Source organism: Artibeus jamaicensis, unplaced genomic scaffold (assembly GCF_021234435.1).
Source record: "Artibeus jamaicensis isolate MK-2021 breed Jamaican fruit bat unplaced genomic scaffold, CSHL_Jam_final contig_585, whole genome shotgun sequence".
Taxonomy (NCBI): domain Eukaryota; kingdom Metazoa; phylum Chordata; class Mammalia; order Chiroptera; family Phyllostomidae; genus Artibeus; species Artibeus jamaicensis.
In genome coordinates, this window is record NW_026521894.1 from 4,347,024 (window position 1) to 4,362,653 (window position 15,630).

General features: G+C 41.4%; 1 protein-coding gene across 1 annotated transcript in view; it reads left to right on the forward strand.

The window, feature by feature from the left end:
• The window catches only part of ALG9 (ALG9 alpha-1,2-mannosyltransferase), a 159,350-nt gene that overhangs the window by 142,901 nt on the left and 819 nt on the right, over positions 1 to 15,630 (forward strand). The window contains exon 15 of the mRNA XM_037136170.2: positions 11,818 to 11,849. Within this exon, the coding sequence (XP_036992065.2) occupies positions 11,818 to 11,848 (31 nt within the window). The 3' untranslated portion in view covers position 11,849. The remainder of the gene's footprint in view (positions 1 to 11,817; positions 11,850 to 15,630) is intronic.

Genomic DNA, 15,630 nt, shown 5'->3' on the forward strand with positions numbered 1-15,630 from the left:
ACCTGCCTCTCCAGGGCATTGCTGGCACCTCTGGGGACAAACCATTTATTTGGGTTATTTTCCTAGTTTTGAATTCTGGGAAAGGCTTTACACATTTCCATGAGCATGTTGGTACTGCGCATGTTTATGGACAATGAAGAAAGAAAAGCAAAAAGAAACCTGAAACGACTACACAATTGTTGTTTTCTATTTGGCAGATTTCTAGGCCACAGAAAGTACAGCAAGTCGTACATCCTGTAGCACCCAAAGGACCATCAGAAGATGTGAATGAGGCTTAGTGTTATACCTGTTTTAGGATTTCTGAGTACGTGGGCTTTCACACAAAGGCAGACTCCTCCGAGTACCTTCGAAAAGGAGAGAGTGCGTACCTGCACTGAATTTTCGTCTCATTACTTGATTTTGGAGGCTCTGACTTAGCCCAGGAGACCATCTGAGTAAATGTGAGGTGGGAAGCGTATCCTCCAGAGTGAGGACATGCTCTGTGTTACTATCAAGTGTGTGCCCTGCTAGGAAAAGGAACTCCGATTGCTAGATGACTTTGTAGTGATACATTCAAATTCAATAATATCAAATAGCGAGTGATTTTTTTAGAACTGGAAGCTGTTTTGGCTCTCTTAGCTATGGAGTTGAACATGGACCTGACATTGAAACACATTGTAACGAACAGATTTGGTAAATGAAATGTGGGAAATTCAGGTAAGGGACGTGAGATGACACAACTGTCGTGACACAGATTGGAGGACTTCTGTTGTACCTTCTTAGGATAAATAATTGTAATTAAATTAACAATTGGGTTAAATCGCATTTTACCTGAATATGAGCATTTTAAAAAAATTATAGGCAAATCTTAAGGTATCTTCATAAAATGCTTCAAGGTGGTAGGACTTTTTGGTTTAGCTTCTAGTTTCTGGGCTGCTTGTTCTGTCTTTACATCCTTGGAGATGAAAGTGTAAACCGGGCGACTCTTAATGGTCCTAACAGCCAAAAGATTTGTGTGTGTTAAACTTCTTTGTCACAAATCTACGACGACAGGTATCAGCCAAAACCTGCCTTACAAGGCTTTGTCTTTGACCAGCATTTACCTGCAGAAACAGTATTTGGCAACCATTGGTCTGTAATTTGCCATTTTAGCTTTCAGTCCCAAGTTGCCCAAGGAGAAGGTATGCTTTTTGGTCTGTTTGCTTCCTGCCTCAGTGGCACTGTCCTTAGTGCTGGAGAAGATGTTGCCTAGAGCAGTGGTTCTCAACCAGAGCTGCATGAGGGAACCATTTGAACCCCCTTAAAAAAAATGCCACCATCTGCATGTTTCCACCCAGCTGGCCCCATGGGATTCTGAGTTAGTGGTTGGTCCTACGTGGGCCTAGGCACTACTATTTTAAAAAAACTCTTTAGCCCCAGTTGGTGTGGCTCAGTGGATTGAGCACTGGCCTGCAAACCAACAGGTTACCAGTTCGATTCCTGGCCAGGGCACAGGTCTGGGTTGCGGGCCAGGTTCCTAGTTGGGGGCCTGTGGAGGCAACTGGTCAATGTATCTCCTGCACATCGATGTTTCTCTCCCTCTTTTTCTCCCCCCCTTCCCCTCTCTCTAAACATAAATAAATAAAATCTTTGAAAAAAAATAACCTCCTTCCGTGATTTTCTAATGTCCAGTGCTATTGATGTTAGAGCCAAGGCAAACAATCACACCAAACATCAAAGATAATTAAGTAGGCAAAATGTTTGGTTTCCTCTCCCAGTTACAACCCTTGGCCTTTTCCCCTCCCCACACCCTTTTCTCTACTTTTTGCAGCCTATCAGACCTTCTCTGCCCCCTCTTCCATTCTCTCTGGGCCCTGCTTTCTGGGAAACGATTAACTAATAAGGTACTGAAGTTCACTAATGGATGTTAATAATTTACTGTAGTTAATCTTCCCATTAATCCTCTCATCTCAGTATATCTGAATGATAATACATCTGGAAAAAAGGAATTGCTAATTCTGGCAATCTCAAGTGCCATATTTATTTATTAATTAGGTGGGAGGAAAGAGTTTGAGCAGGCAGAGCCAACCTTCAGGAAGACTGCCTAGCCTTTAAGTTTCAAACCCCGTTCACTGGTGCTGCTCGGCTTACTCAGATAAGGCCCGGTGGCTGTCTTGGTAGGAGAATGGGGGAAAACGGGGGGATTAGGCCTTCTTGCTCAGGACATGTTGGGGGAGCTGTTTTGTAGATTTCATGTATTTAGCTCTATTTGTTTGAGACAAGTATAGAGAAGATTTCCCTTTTACTATTCTGCACTGGTGTTCTGCAGTGTCTCCCGAGCTGCTGCTACCCTCTCAGACATAAGAGCAAACATGAATCCCGTTTTGAGAGAAATAACGTGAAATATGTTCACTCAAAACAAGAAACACCATGTATCATTCAGGAATTGGTCTTGCTTCTTTCTTGTCGTCTTCTTCTTAATAATAATGTCTCTAAGCCTCCCTGGTATTTCTTATAATATGTTCCCATTTTTTCCTTGCCAGTGAAATACTGGTGGAGTTACAGAGAAAGGAGGCTCCTTTCACAGTGGTACATTTATAAAAGAATATGAATTTTTTAAAAGCATCCTTTTCACCTTTCCTTGGTTTGTTTTCTTTCATTGTGTTTCCACAGTCTGTTAATACTGGAGATATTTTGAAAAATAGCACCAAAGTTTAAATGTGTTGCCATGCGGTTTTGCTTTTGTTTTGGTTTTACTCCCAAGTCTGACTCTTTTCTGGGAACCATCCCGAGGCAACCTTGTCTGCAGTGCCATCACGGAGCCTTCCCTAGTGTCCAGCAGAGGGCAGCCTATTCTCACCAAAAATTTCAACGCTCCTTTCCCCCACAAATCTAGTCAGTTTTCAGCATTTCTTGTATTCTTTGTGTCTAAAATCTAGTGTAAATTGAAATATCTGAGTTGTATTTCTTTTCACATCTTTATCCCTGCATTTCAGTCATATTTCTATAATTGCAAACATTTCCTGGAGAAAACCATGACCATAATTTATAGGGGATGGCACAGGTAATTGCAGTTCTAGTTGACATGGCTTTGATAGTATTCATGGGAAATACAAGATAAATGTTTGGCTGAGAAAGCGAACCAGCTCTTTTCGGAGTACCAGTTACTGATGCGTTTTCAAGGTTCCAGGAATGAGCAAACCATGGCTTACACTCGGCTTTAACTTTTCCTCTGCTAATTTGTTGATACTGTCATAGACAACACAAAGGAACCCTGGTGGCTCCGTTGGAGCATCATCCCACACACCAGAAGGTTGCTGGCTTGACTTCTAGTCAGAGCACACACCTAGGCTTCGGGTTAGATTCCTCAGTCCAGGTGTGTAGTGGAGGCAAGTGATCAATGTTCTCTCTCCCCATCTCTCCAATAAATAAAAATGTATTCTTTGTGAGGGTTTTTAAAATAAAAGACAATCCAAAGGATATGTGAACGTCCAGGATTCTGCACTCTGTCAGATGCCAACACATCTGCTAGCTCAACAGAAGTTAATAGCATATAGCAGACTGGACTCTGTAAAGCGAAATGCTTTTGAATACCTTTGATTGTTCCTCATGATTGTCACCAGGGTGAAAAGCAAACATTTGCAGAAGGAAGTATAATTTGCATTTAAAAGTATAGGACACCCACCTAGGTACATGTAGGCACTGAGGAACAGACAAAGCCAGCTCTGAAATTGTTTGAACTCAACCTTAGGGAAATATATTGGAATTTTCTGTGGGTTTGTTGTTGTTGTTATTTTGGGATGCTTTTCTGTTTCTGTTTTGGGTTGTTTTTTTTTTAGTATAGTTTATTGATTATGCTATTAAAGTTGTCCCAATTTTTTCTCCCCTTTTCCCCCCTCCTCCATGGACCGCCCCCGCTCCAGCATTCTCCTGCCCCTTAGTTCATGTCCATGGGTCGTAACATATAAGTTCTCTGGCTTCTCCATTTCCTATACTATTCTAACCTTCCCCTATTTTGTACCTACCATCTATGCTTCTTGTTCCCTGTACCTTCCCCCCACAATTCTCCCCCTCCCCTTCCCCACCGATAACCCTCCAAGTGATTTCCATTTCTGTGATTCTGTTCCTGTTCTAGTTGTTTCCTTAGTTTGTTTTTGTTATTTTTTAGGTTTGGTAGTTGAGAATTGTGAGTTTATTGTCATTTCAGTGTTCATAGTTTTGATCTTTTTCTTAGATAAGTCCCTTTAACATTTCATAGAATAAGGGCTTGGTCATGATGAACTCCTTGAACTTGACCTTATCTGGGAAGCACTTTATCTGCCCTTCCATTCTAAATGATAGCTTTGCTGGATAGAGCAATCTTGGATGTAGGTCATTGCCTTGCATGACTTCAAATACTCCTGTCCAGCCGCTTCTTGCCTGCAAGGTTTCTTTTGAGGAATCAGCTTACAGTCTGATGGGCACTCCTTGTAGGTAACTTTCCTTTCCTCTTACTGCTTTTAAGATTCTCTCCTCTTTAATCTTGGGTAATGTAATTATGATATGCCTTGGTGTATTCTTCCTTGGGTCTAATTTGTTTGGGATTCTCTGAGCTTCCTGGTCTTTCTGAAAGTCTATTTCCTTTGTAAGATTTGGGAAGATTTCCTTCATTATTTTTTCAAATAAGTTTTCAATCTCTTGCTCTTTCTTTTCTCCTTCTGGCACTCCTACAATTCAGATGATGGAACACTTAAAGTTGTCCCAGAGTTGTCCCTAAGCCTCTTCTCATTTTTTTGCATTCTTGTTTCTTCATTCTGTTCTGGTTGCATGCTTATTTCTTCCTTTTGTTCCAAATTGTTGATTTGAGTCCCAGTTTCCTTTCCTTCACTGTTAGTTCCCTGTACATTTTGCTTTATTTCACTTTGTGTAGCCTTCATTTCTTCCTTCATTTTGTGACTGAGCTCAGTCAATTCTGTGAGCATCCTGATTACTACACTTTTGAACTCTGCATTTGATAGATTGACTATCTTTTCATTGTTTAGTCCTATATTTTGAGTTTTGATCTGTTCTTTCATTTAGGTCATATTTCTTTGTCTCCGTGCACCTGTTAAGTAGTAAGGAGCAGAGACTTAGGTATTCACCAGGCTGAAGCAACTCTCTTTGCTGTGTTGTGGTGCTGTTCGTGGGGGAGGAATCACAGAGGGAGCAGTGACACTTGCTCCGTTCTTGTCCCACTTCTGTCACTTCCCTCGCTTCCCACAAGAGGATTGTGCCCTTTCAGGTGCTGGTTCTCAGGTGCAACCCCCACACCTTTTTTACAGCCAGCAGTTTTGAGTCTTTAGTTTCCCCCGTGCAGAAACCCTGAGTTTTGCAGTCTATCTCACTCCCCTGTTGTTCCTCCTAGCTTATCCATGGGCAATTGTAGGACCACCTGAAGGTTCCCCACCTGGTCGACCCAGTCCTCCAGCCACTGCCTTGCTGTGCATTCTCTCCACCCGTCTCTGCCCCTCCTAGCAGCCTGGATGAATGTTTCTTTAAGTCCTTGGTCATTGGACTTTCATGCAAATGATTTTCTGGCAGTTGTGGTTCTTTGTTTTTAAGTTGGTTGTTAGCCTTCTTTTGGTTGTTTGAGGAAGCAACACATTTATGCCTCCATCTTGGCCGGAACAACTGTGTTTTGGTTTTTTTGTTTGGTTTTTTTTTTTTTTTTTTTACATCCTCTATGTATTGTCAAATTTGTTCCCTGGAGAAACAATTTGAATAATAGCTAATATTTATTAAGCATTTACTATTGGTTAGGAACATTTCCATTTGCTCTTTCTCATAAGATACTTACAAAAATCTTTTGGGGTTAATAACCAGTATTATCCTTTACTTTGTTTATTTCTTACTGATTTTAGAGAAAGAGAGGAATGGAAGAGAGAGAACGAGAGGAACATACACTTATTGTGCACTCACTGGTTGCCTCCTATATGTGCCCTGACCAGCAATAGAACCTCTAACTGATGGAGCTACCCTGCCAGGGCTGCTATTATGCTTTTTTTTTTTTAAGATGGGGAAACTAGTGCTCAGAGATATTAAATGTCCTAAGATCGCCTAGGCAGAAAGTTGCAGTCCTGGGATTCAAACTCAAGCAGGCTGACTCCAGGCCTCTCTCTTAACCATGATCTTATACTCCCTATTTCATGACCTTTTTGAAGTTCACAGCCCCCTTGACCCTTTTTTGTATATTATGTTGAGGTATCTGGAATGATCAGATGGGCAGAGAGAATAGGATTTAGTGGAAGTTGTTTCACTTTTTCTTTCAACCACTTTCTTATTCTGCTTCCGGAAATCACAGCCTAGAGGTTATACTTGTGAGACAGAATACACAGATAATACATCAGTCTTTGTAGGACCTTTTCTAGAACACTGTGGGCCCCTAGCTAATTTTAGTCACAGATCAGAAAGGGAGCTGATTTCCTAAAGTCCAAGAGGTTAGTGGAAATTTCATTCTCTGCTTACAGTCCCAGCTGAGTTTCTGCTGAGATGTGAGGAATGTGTCCGGGGTTCTTGGCAATGGTTCTTTCTTACTCCTGTGACCTTCTTCATAACAGTTCTGCTGGGCAGATCAGAAAAGGAAGCAGAAAATAATATCATCCTCACAGGACACAGCAGGGAAGCTTTCAGGGGACAAGGAATATTTTATATAATCCCTGGTTTTGCTAAATCAAACCACTATCTAGTCGGGGTTTGGAGGTAGTGTGCCCTGATGCTGAAAGCTACTTAGTTCTGTTGACTGAGTCTAGTACAAGACATAGTGATAAGGGCTTACAAAAATAAGACAGAAGGAAATCTGCACTCTCCCCTATGGACACAGCGGGGTTAGACAGGGAATATCTGGCAGGGGGTGGGCGGGCAAATGTTCACTACTATGGCTGCCACAGGGAAGACTAGCCCAGGGGAGGCAGTGGCCAGTCCACAGTGTGGTAACCAACAGCCAAAAGATTGAATACACAATTGTTTTCATGGTTCAGAATTCAAAAAGCTTAAATACAGTGCAACATTCTAGATTGGGATCTGAGGCAGAAGAAAGACATTACTGGGGAAATGGGTAAAATTTGAGTAAAATCTTTTTTTAAAGTATATTTTTAGCCTTGGCTGGCATAGCTCAGTGGATTGAGCACAGGCCTGTGAACCAGAGCATCGAGGTTCCCAGTCAGGGCACATGCCTGGGTTGCAGGCCAGTTCCCAGCAGGGGACGCATGAGAGGCAACCACACATTGATGTTTCTTTCCCACTCTTTATCCTACCCTTCCCCTTTCTAGAAAAAGAAAATAAATAATATATATATTTTTAAAAAGTATATTTTATTGATTGTCATTACAGTTGTCCCATTTCCCCCCGTTTATTCCCCTCTGCCCTACACACCCCCTATCACCAGCATCACCCCCCCCAACCTTAGTTCATGTCCATGGGTCATACTTATAAGTTCTCTGGCTTCTCCATTTCCCAGTCCATTTATGCTTCTTATCCCCTGCACCTACCATTTATGCTTCTTATCCCCTGCACCTACCATTTATGCTTCTTATCCCCTGTACCTTTCCCCCCATTCTCCTCCCTTCCCCCTCCTGGCTGATATAACCCTCTCTGTGATCTCCATTTCTGTGATTCTGAAGTTGTTTGATTAGTTTGTTTTTGTTTTATTTTTTAGGTTTGGTTGTTGATAATTGTGAGTTTGTTATCATTTCACGGTTCATAGTTTTGATCTTTTTTTTAGATAAGTCCCTTTAACATTTCATAGAATAAGGGCTTGGCGATGATGAACTCCTTGAACTTGACCTTATCTGGAAAGCACTTTATCTGCCCTTCCATTCTAAATGATAGCTTTGCTGGATAGAGTAGTCTTAGATGTAGATCCTTGCCTTTCATGACTTGGAATACTTCTTTCCAGCCCCTTCTTGCCTGCAAGTTTTCTTTTGAGAAATCAAAAAAAAAATCTTATCAGGTGGGCACTCCTTTGTAGGTAACTGTCTCCTTTTCTCTTGTTGCTTTTAAGATTCTCTCCTCTTTAATCTTGGGTAATGTAATTATGATGTGCCTTGATGTGTTCTTCCTTCGGTCCAATTTGTTTGGGACTCTGTGAGCTTTCTGTTCTTCCTGGAAGTCTATTTTCTTTGCTAGATTGGTGAATTTCTCCTTCATTATTTTTCTAGTAAGTTTTCAATTTCTTTTTTTTAATACTGTATATTAACTATATATTTTTTTAATTTTTATTTTATTGATTATGCCATTACAGTTGTTCTATTCCCCCCTTCATTCCCCTCCACCCTGCACCTCCAACCCCTACCATCCTCCCCCTTTAGTTTATGACCATGTGTCTCAAGTTCTTTGGATTCTATATTTCCCATACTATTCTTGCCCTTCCTCTATCTATTTTCTACCTACCATCTATGCTACTTATTTTATGTACCTTCTCCCCCCTTCTCCTCCCACTCCCCTGTTGCTAACCCTCCATGAGATCTTCATTTCTATGGTTCTGCTCCTGATCTAGCTGTCCTTTTAGCTTGCTTTTGTTTTGGATGTGGTTGTTAATAACTGTGAGTTTGCTGTCCTTTCACTGTGCATATTTTTTATCTTCTTTTTCTTAGATAAGTCCCTTTTAACATTTCATATAATAAGGGCTTGGTGATGATGAACTCCTTGAATTTGATCTTATCTGAGAAGCACTTTATCTGTCCTTCCATTCTAAATGAAAATTTTGCTGGATAGAGCAATCTTGGTTGTAGGTCTTTGGATTCCATGACTTGGAATACCTCTTTCCAGCCCCTTCTTGCCTGTATGGTCTCTTTTGAGAAATCAGCTGACAGTCTGATGGGGACTCCTTTGTATGTGACTGTCCCCTTATCTCTTGCTGCTTCTAGGATTCTCTCTTTCATTTTAATCTTGGCTAATGTAATGATGATGTGCCTTGGTGTGTTCTTCCTTGGGTCCAACTTCTTTGGGACTCTCTGAGCTTCCTGGATATCCTGGAAGTCTATTGCCTTTGCCAGATTGGGGAAATTCTCCTTTATTATTTGTTCAAATAAATTTTCCACTTGTGGCTGTTCCTCTCCTTCTTTTGGTACCCCTATAATTCGGATGTTGGAGTGTTTAAAGATGTCCTGGAGGTTCCTAAGCCTCTCCTCATTTTTTTTTAATTCTTGTTTCTTCATTCTTTTCTAGTTGGTCATTTTTATCCTCCTTCTGGTCCACTTCTTTGATATGAGTCCCAGTTTCCTTTCTATTACTCTTGGTTTCTTGTGCATTGCCATTCATTTCAATTAGTTTAGCCTTCATATGTTCCTCTAATTTGTGACTAAAATCAACCAGTTCTGTGAGCATCCTGATGACCAGTGTTTTGAACTGTGCATCTGAAAGTTTTGCTATTTCTTTGTTGCTTAGAGTTATGAGCTCTGGGGCTTTGAGATGATCTTGAGCCATTTTTGGTCTGTTTGCGCCCATTAAGTATGAGGAGCGGAGCCTTAGGAGCAGGGCGGGGCCTCCAGGGCGGGGTCATTGGGTTGTGATGCTGTATGTGGTGGCGGGGTCAGAGTGGGGAAATGGTGTCCCCCTCTCCTGCTTCCCGCTGCTGGGTGAGGAGTGAAGCCTTAGGTGTTCACCAGGGCAGGGTCGCTCAGGTCGCTGGGTTGTGATGCTGTATGTGGGGGCGGGGTCAGAGCTGGGAAATGGCGGCCCTCTCTGCTGCCTCCTGTTGCTGGGACCCGCTGGGTCCCGTCTCACTGCCCACTCCCTTGCCGGTCTATCTGCACAGGAATGCGCCAGCACAGTCAACCTGCCGCCCTTCACCCTTGCCGGATCCGCTGGTCACTCACGGGGTCGGGCTCACTAGGTTGCTCACTGGGTCGGCCCTTTGCAACCCCCACGCCTGGGATCCGCAGGCCCGAGTCCGTCTGACTGAGTTTTCCTGTGCATCCCCGCTCAGCCAGCTGCTAGTTTCGCCCCTCTTACCGGTCGGGCTGAAGAATTCGTTGTTATAGGACTTCCGAAAAGTTCATTTTTCTGTGTTCTGGCTGTGTTTTCAGTTGATAATATTTTGTTGTCTCTAAACTTGGTTGTGTGAGAAAGCACGGCATCTCCACCTATGCCTCTATCTTGGCGGAAGTCCAATTTTCAATTTCTTGCTCTTCCCCTTCTCCTCTTGGCACCCCTATGATTCAGATGTTGGAACACTTAAAGTTGTCCCAGAAGTTCCTAAGCCTGTTCTCATTTTTTTTTTTTGCATTCTTGTTTCTTCATTCTGTTCTGGTTGCATGCTTATTTCTTTCTTTTGTTCCAAATTGTTGATTTGAGTCCCAGTTTCCTTTCCTTCACTGCTGTTCCCTGTACATTTTGCTTTATTTCACTTTGTGTAGCCTTCATTTCTTCCTTCATTTTGTGACTGAGCTCAATTAATTCTGTGAGCATCCTGATTACTAGATTGACTATTTTTTCATTGTTTAGTTCTGTTTTTGGAGTTTCGATCTGTTCTTCCATTTGGACCATATTTCTTTGTCTTGGCATGTCTGTTACATTGTGAGAGGCAGGGCCTTAGGTATTCACTAGGGTTCGGCAACCCTCTTTGCTGCATTGTGGTGCTATATGCGGGGGAGGGGTTCCCGGAGGGAAAAATGCCTCTTACTCAGCTCTCAGCTGGCTTTCAGTGAGTTCTCCCAGTAACCACAAGCATATTGGGTTCTTCTGGTGCTGATTCCCAGGTGGGTGGGTTTGTGTATGTTCCAGGAGAGTTTGTGGGTCTCTAAAACAAACATTCCTGTGAGGCTGGGAGTTTCTCCTGCTGCCTCGTCTCCCATAGATTTTTGCAGCCAGAGGTGTTGAGGCTTTATTTCCCTGGGCTGGAACCCTGGGTTGCAGGGTCTGTCTGGCTCCCAGTTGTTCCCCCTGGTTTGTCCACATGCAAACGTGGGACCGCCCAGTCTGCCAGACACCACCCCACCTTGAGTTCTCTCTGCCTGGGCTGCCTGTCTCTGCCCCTCCTACCAGTCTGGATGAAAGTTCCTTGGTCGTCAGACTTCCATACTGTTCCATTTTTCTGGCAGTTCTGGTTATTTTTTGTTTTTAAATTTGTTGTTGTCTTTCTTTTGTTATGCGAGGAAGCAAAGTATATGTACCTATGCTTCTATCTTGGCCAGAAGTGGCAATTTGAGTGAAATCTTGAATTTAGTAAATAGTAAAAAGTAACAAAAAAACCCCCAAAATCTAACAAAAACAACAAATGGTTACACTATAGATTAAAAAAATCTCCCTTCCACTTCTGTTCCCCAGGAACCCAGTATGTTACCACAATTAACCAATGTGTTTAGTCATGTCTGTTTTTTTAGGGATTTTTTTAGGCTTAAAAAGTGTGCATTTTATTTTACAAATAAGATACTGCACAGTGTTTTGGCACTTGCTGTTTTAAAATCTTAAGATATTTAATATTTCCTTTTTAGGAGAAATTATTTCCAAATATTTTCAGCCTAAATGACACCCCGCAATTTCAATAACGGTGTTTATCTTACATTCAACACCGTTAGAAAGGGGTTTGGTTGGGCCGTTGATAGCATTTGGCAGGATACCAGGGGTCTGACCTAAAAACATTGGAATGCATAATAGGTTTCAAAGGCCTAAAACTTCTGAGAAAGGAGGCTAAGACTGTTTGATCTCTAGGTTTGTGGTAGCTTAAATATGCCCTTGTGGTTAGAAGTGCTAATTCTGTTCTTGGGTGGTTGGGGGCCCGCACACCATGAGCTAGGTCTTCAGGTACTGTCTTTCTGTATTTGTTTTAGGCACCAGATTCAGTGAGCTCTTGGTAATCAATAACAGAACTTCTAACATTTGTACAATGCTTTCTATTTACAGAGAACTTTGCAACCCCCAGAGAGAGAAGTAAGGTAAGAGTTTACCTCTGTTTTACCAATGAGAAAAACTCTGAAAGGCCTGGAGTTGGGTTTTCTGATTCTAAATCAGTTAATCCTTTCATTCTTTCACACTGGTCCTCTTGGTTGCCAAAGCTCAATTGACTGGAATGTTTTCTTACCTGCTTCTAATTCCTCAGTAGATAATAACTATTCATGGCTAATGTTTGAGGCCTTACTCTTGTCATCCACTACTCTAAGCACTGTATATGAATTTAACCTTAGAAACCACACTCACAGCCCCACTGTGCAGATGCAGAAACCAAGATTCAGAGAGGATAAGTTGTTTGCCCCAAATCACACAACCAATTGTTAGAGCTGGGATGTCAGTCTAGGTCGTCCTGACTCCAATGTATACAGTCTAGATCACTGTATACACTTTCCTGCGTTAGAACTGACTGTCCATTTCTTTGATTGGCTTTTCCCAAGAATTCAAGAATTCAAGCAAAGTTTTGCTCTTGAAATATATATATGTGTGTATATAGTAAACACACACACACATATATATTATAGCATGGAGGCAGGGGATGAAGCAAGAAGTAGTGATAATACCTGATTATGAGATTCACAGTTTCTTTGGATTCATTGTGACTCCAGGTAAAGTCTCTTTCTCTCTGTCAGGTATTCTTAGCCATAAAAATGGCATTAAACTTTGGCCACAAAACAGAGAAGAGAAAGAATGTAAAATATTGAGGTGAAGTTGAGGGGAAAATATTTGAGTCCCACAGAATGAAGACCTTTTCGTATAAAAAGAAATTCGAAATATCATTAATGGTGATAATTACTACTTTGTAATGAATTAAATCCAGACCTGATCATCTGTTTACCAGAGTCATCTTACTAAATGAAGATAGTTGGAAAATGCCTGAGTGTGCTTACATTTTCTGTGCATGAACTAGAGCACCCACTGCTTTGTCTTTTCAATGGGACAACACTTCCGGGTCTGCCCTGAGAGAGCCACTTACACACAGGATTCTCTCATGCACTGTGAGGGAGAGGCAAGCTCAATACATGCGAGGCAATGGCTGGAGAGCACAACAATGATGACATTCAGCCTTGCTCAGAACTGACCATTTCTCTGTGGAGCGGAGAGCTGATACAAGCACAGAAGTTGATGGCTGTTGATCCCATCTGCCTGTGCTTCTCCACATTCACAGGAACTGGGCAAGTCTGACCCTGTCTTCCCTTGATTCACTGAATGAGTGAACTGTATGTAGGTGTCAGAACCCAGTGCCTTTGTGCTGAGAATGTCACATTGTTTCCCCTTGGGCTGCCTTAAATCCTCAACCTAATCTCAGCTGTTGCCTGAAGCGCTCTCTTGTCATTAGTTTCTTGGGTGTGTGTGGGAGGCAGAGAGACCACAGGAGCAATAGGGAAGAAAAGAGGGTGTGGAGACAGATCAGTGTCACAGTTCTATACTTGCAGTACTTAGCTGACTTCCAGGAATCCAGCAAAAGAGGATCACTTTAGTCTGGCAAAAACCACAGTCAATCAGGACAGAGTTGTTTATCAATAAGTAGTTGTGGCTGTCATTTACTTTTTCTGAACAGAGGCTGTCCCTGAGCAGAAGATGCCTTTTTGTTGACATGGAAATTACTTTTCCAGATGAACTTTTAAAATCAATGACTTTTAAACATCAGTGTATATTAGAATCACTGGGATGCATGGTAAAGTGTCCCACCCCATTACTGGGGATTCTCATTTACTAGGTCTGGGGTGGAGGACAGGAATCTGCCTTTTATTATTTATTTATTTATTTATTTATTTATTTATTTATTTATTTATTTATTTTTAAAGGATTTTATTTATTTTTAGAGAGAGGGCAAGGGAGGGAGAAAGAGAGGGAGAGAAACATTAATGTGTGGTTGCCTCTCACAGGGCCCCCACTAGGGACCTGGCCTGCAACCTACGCATGTGCCCTGACTGGGAATCGAAATAGTGACCCTTTGATTCATAGCCCATGCTCAATCCACTGAGCTACACCAGCCAGGGGAGGAATCTGCATTTTAAAACAAGCATCTTAGGTGATTCAGTCAGTGGGCCACACTCCCCAAAGACTGTCTTAGATTTTGTTCCGGTTTCCATTTGCTCATCTTTTGAAATACTGTAGCCTCTTTTGGCTGTCATGTTTGTTTTAATCACTTTCTTTATTGAAGGATTTATTAGCATCTCCATATTTACTGCCTGCTTCATTCTCACATCATCACTGTACCAGAGAGGAAACCAGAGGTGGTGAGCTCCATTTTACTGGGAGTGAGTGGGTGGGAGCTGGGATTGAGGCAGAGAGAGAGGCAGGTCACACTGAGTCAGAGACCACGATGGGAACTGAAGCCTAGAATCAATGACTCTCAAACCAGGCAATTTTCTGGGGCCTATTTTCTCAGCTTGTGATTTCATATTTAATCATAGTTATTCCTTAGGTGTCTAACTAATTGTGCTTGGGTAAGCAGAGCATATTTTAATTTTAAACAAAAGAGTTTAGCATCAGTGTGGTAATTTTTGTTTAGCACATTGAGGCTCATCTAAGTTTGAGCTAATATCTAGATGTTGATAGGTATGGAAATGACTTAACGTGCTTCTCTCTGCCTTTGCTTCCTTAATTATTTCTGAAGACTCTTAACATAAAGTGTAAGGGAACAGGTTCCTCTTTCCCATTCCAATATGAATGCTCTCTGATCTTCTAACTGGTTAAGTACTAAATCAAAAAACCTCTTAATTCCCTGTTTCTCAAACTTGAGTAGTATTTCAATCTATTTCTAAAGACAAAAAATCTTGAAAACTCTCATTGTAAATTATTTATTACAATGTTACTTAAATTTATAAATATAAAGTAGAAAATGTTTTTCTTTTTAAATCCTAACCTGAGGATATGTTTATTGACTTTAGAATTTTAGAGAGAGAGGCAGGGGAAGAGAGAGAGAGAGAGAGAGAGGGGGAGAGAAGCCTCAGTGTGACAGAAAAACATCCATAGGTTGCCTCCTACAACCCCTGACCAGGAATTGAACCCACAACACTTTTGGTGCATGGGAAGATGATCCAACCAACTGAACCCCCTGGCCAGGAAAAAATACAATGTTCTTTTATTTCTAGTTCTCTTACAGCTAAAGCACCAAAATAGATTTACAAATGAAATCCAAGTGAAACCACAAAACTATTTTGATATTATAATGTTTTAACATGACGAATGATGTACTTCGCTGAGAAATTATCCCTCGTATTGTGGCTATGACATTGCTGTCAAAAAGCTCAGCTTTTTTTCTGAGTTCAATGTGCCACCAAGTGACCTATGATGCCTCTCTTTTCTCACTACTTCTGTTAGTCCCGTCACGTCATTTGGCTTTCATTTTGTTCATGAAAACAGTATTTTCATTTTAAATTTACCTCTGTTCTTTTCTCATTATCTCAGAACTATAAAAGCAGCACTGAAACACACCTGCAAATGTAGATACTGAAATAGTGGGGCAACACCGGATTACAAAGTGGTCATTCAGATAATCCAGAACATACTATGGAAATCCAAAAAAATATTGTTAAAATGAAAAAGAAAATTAAAACCTTAGAGAATACATCCACAGACTTAATTTGAGAAATACTTTTCGGGTCCATTGGTTCCAGAACTTCCACAACTATAGAACACCCTGTCTAGTTTGTTTCTTCTAGAAACCCCAGGTTTGGAGAAAAAAAAAACCCTCCTAATTGCATTTATTAATAATTTTGCATTTCTATTAATCAGACACACCGAATTTGCATTTTAAAG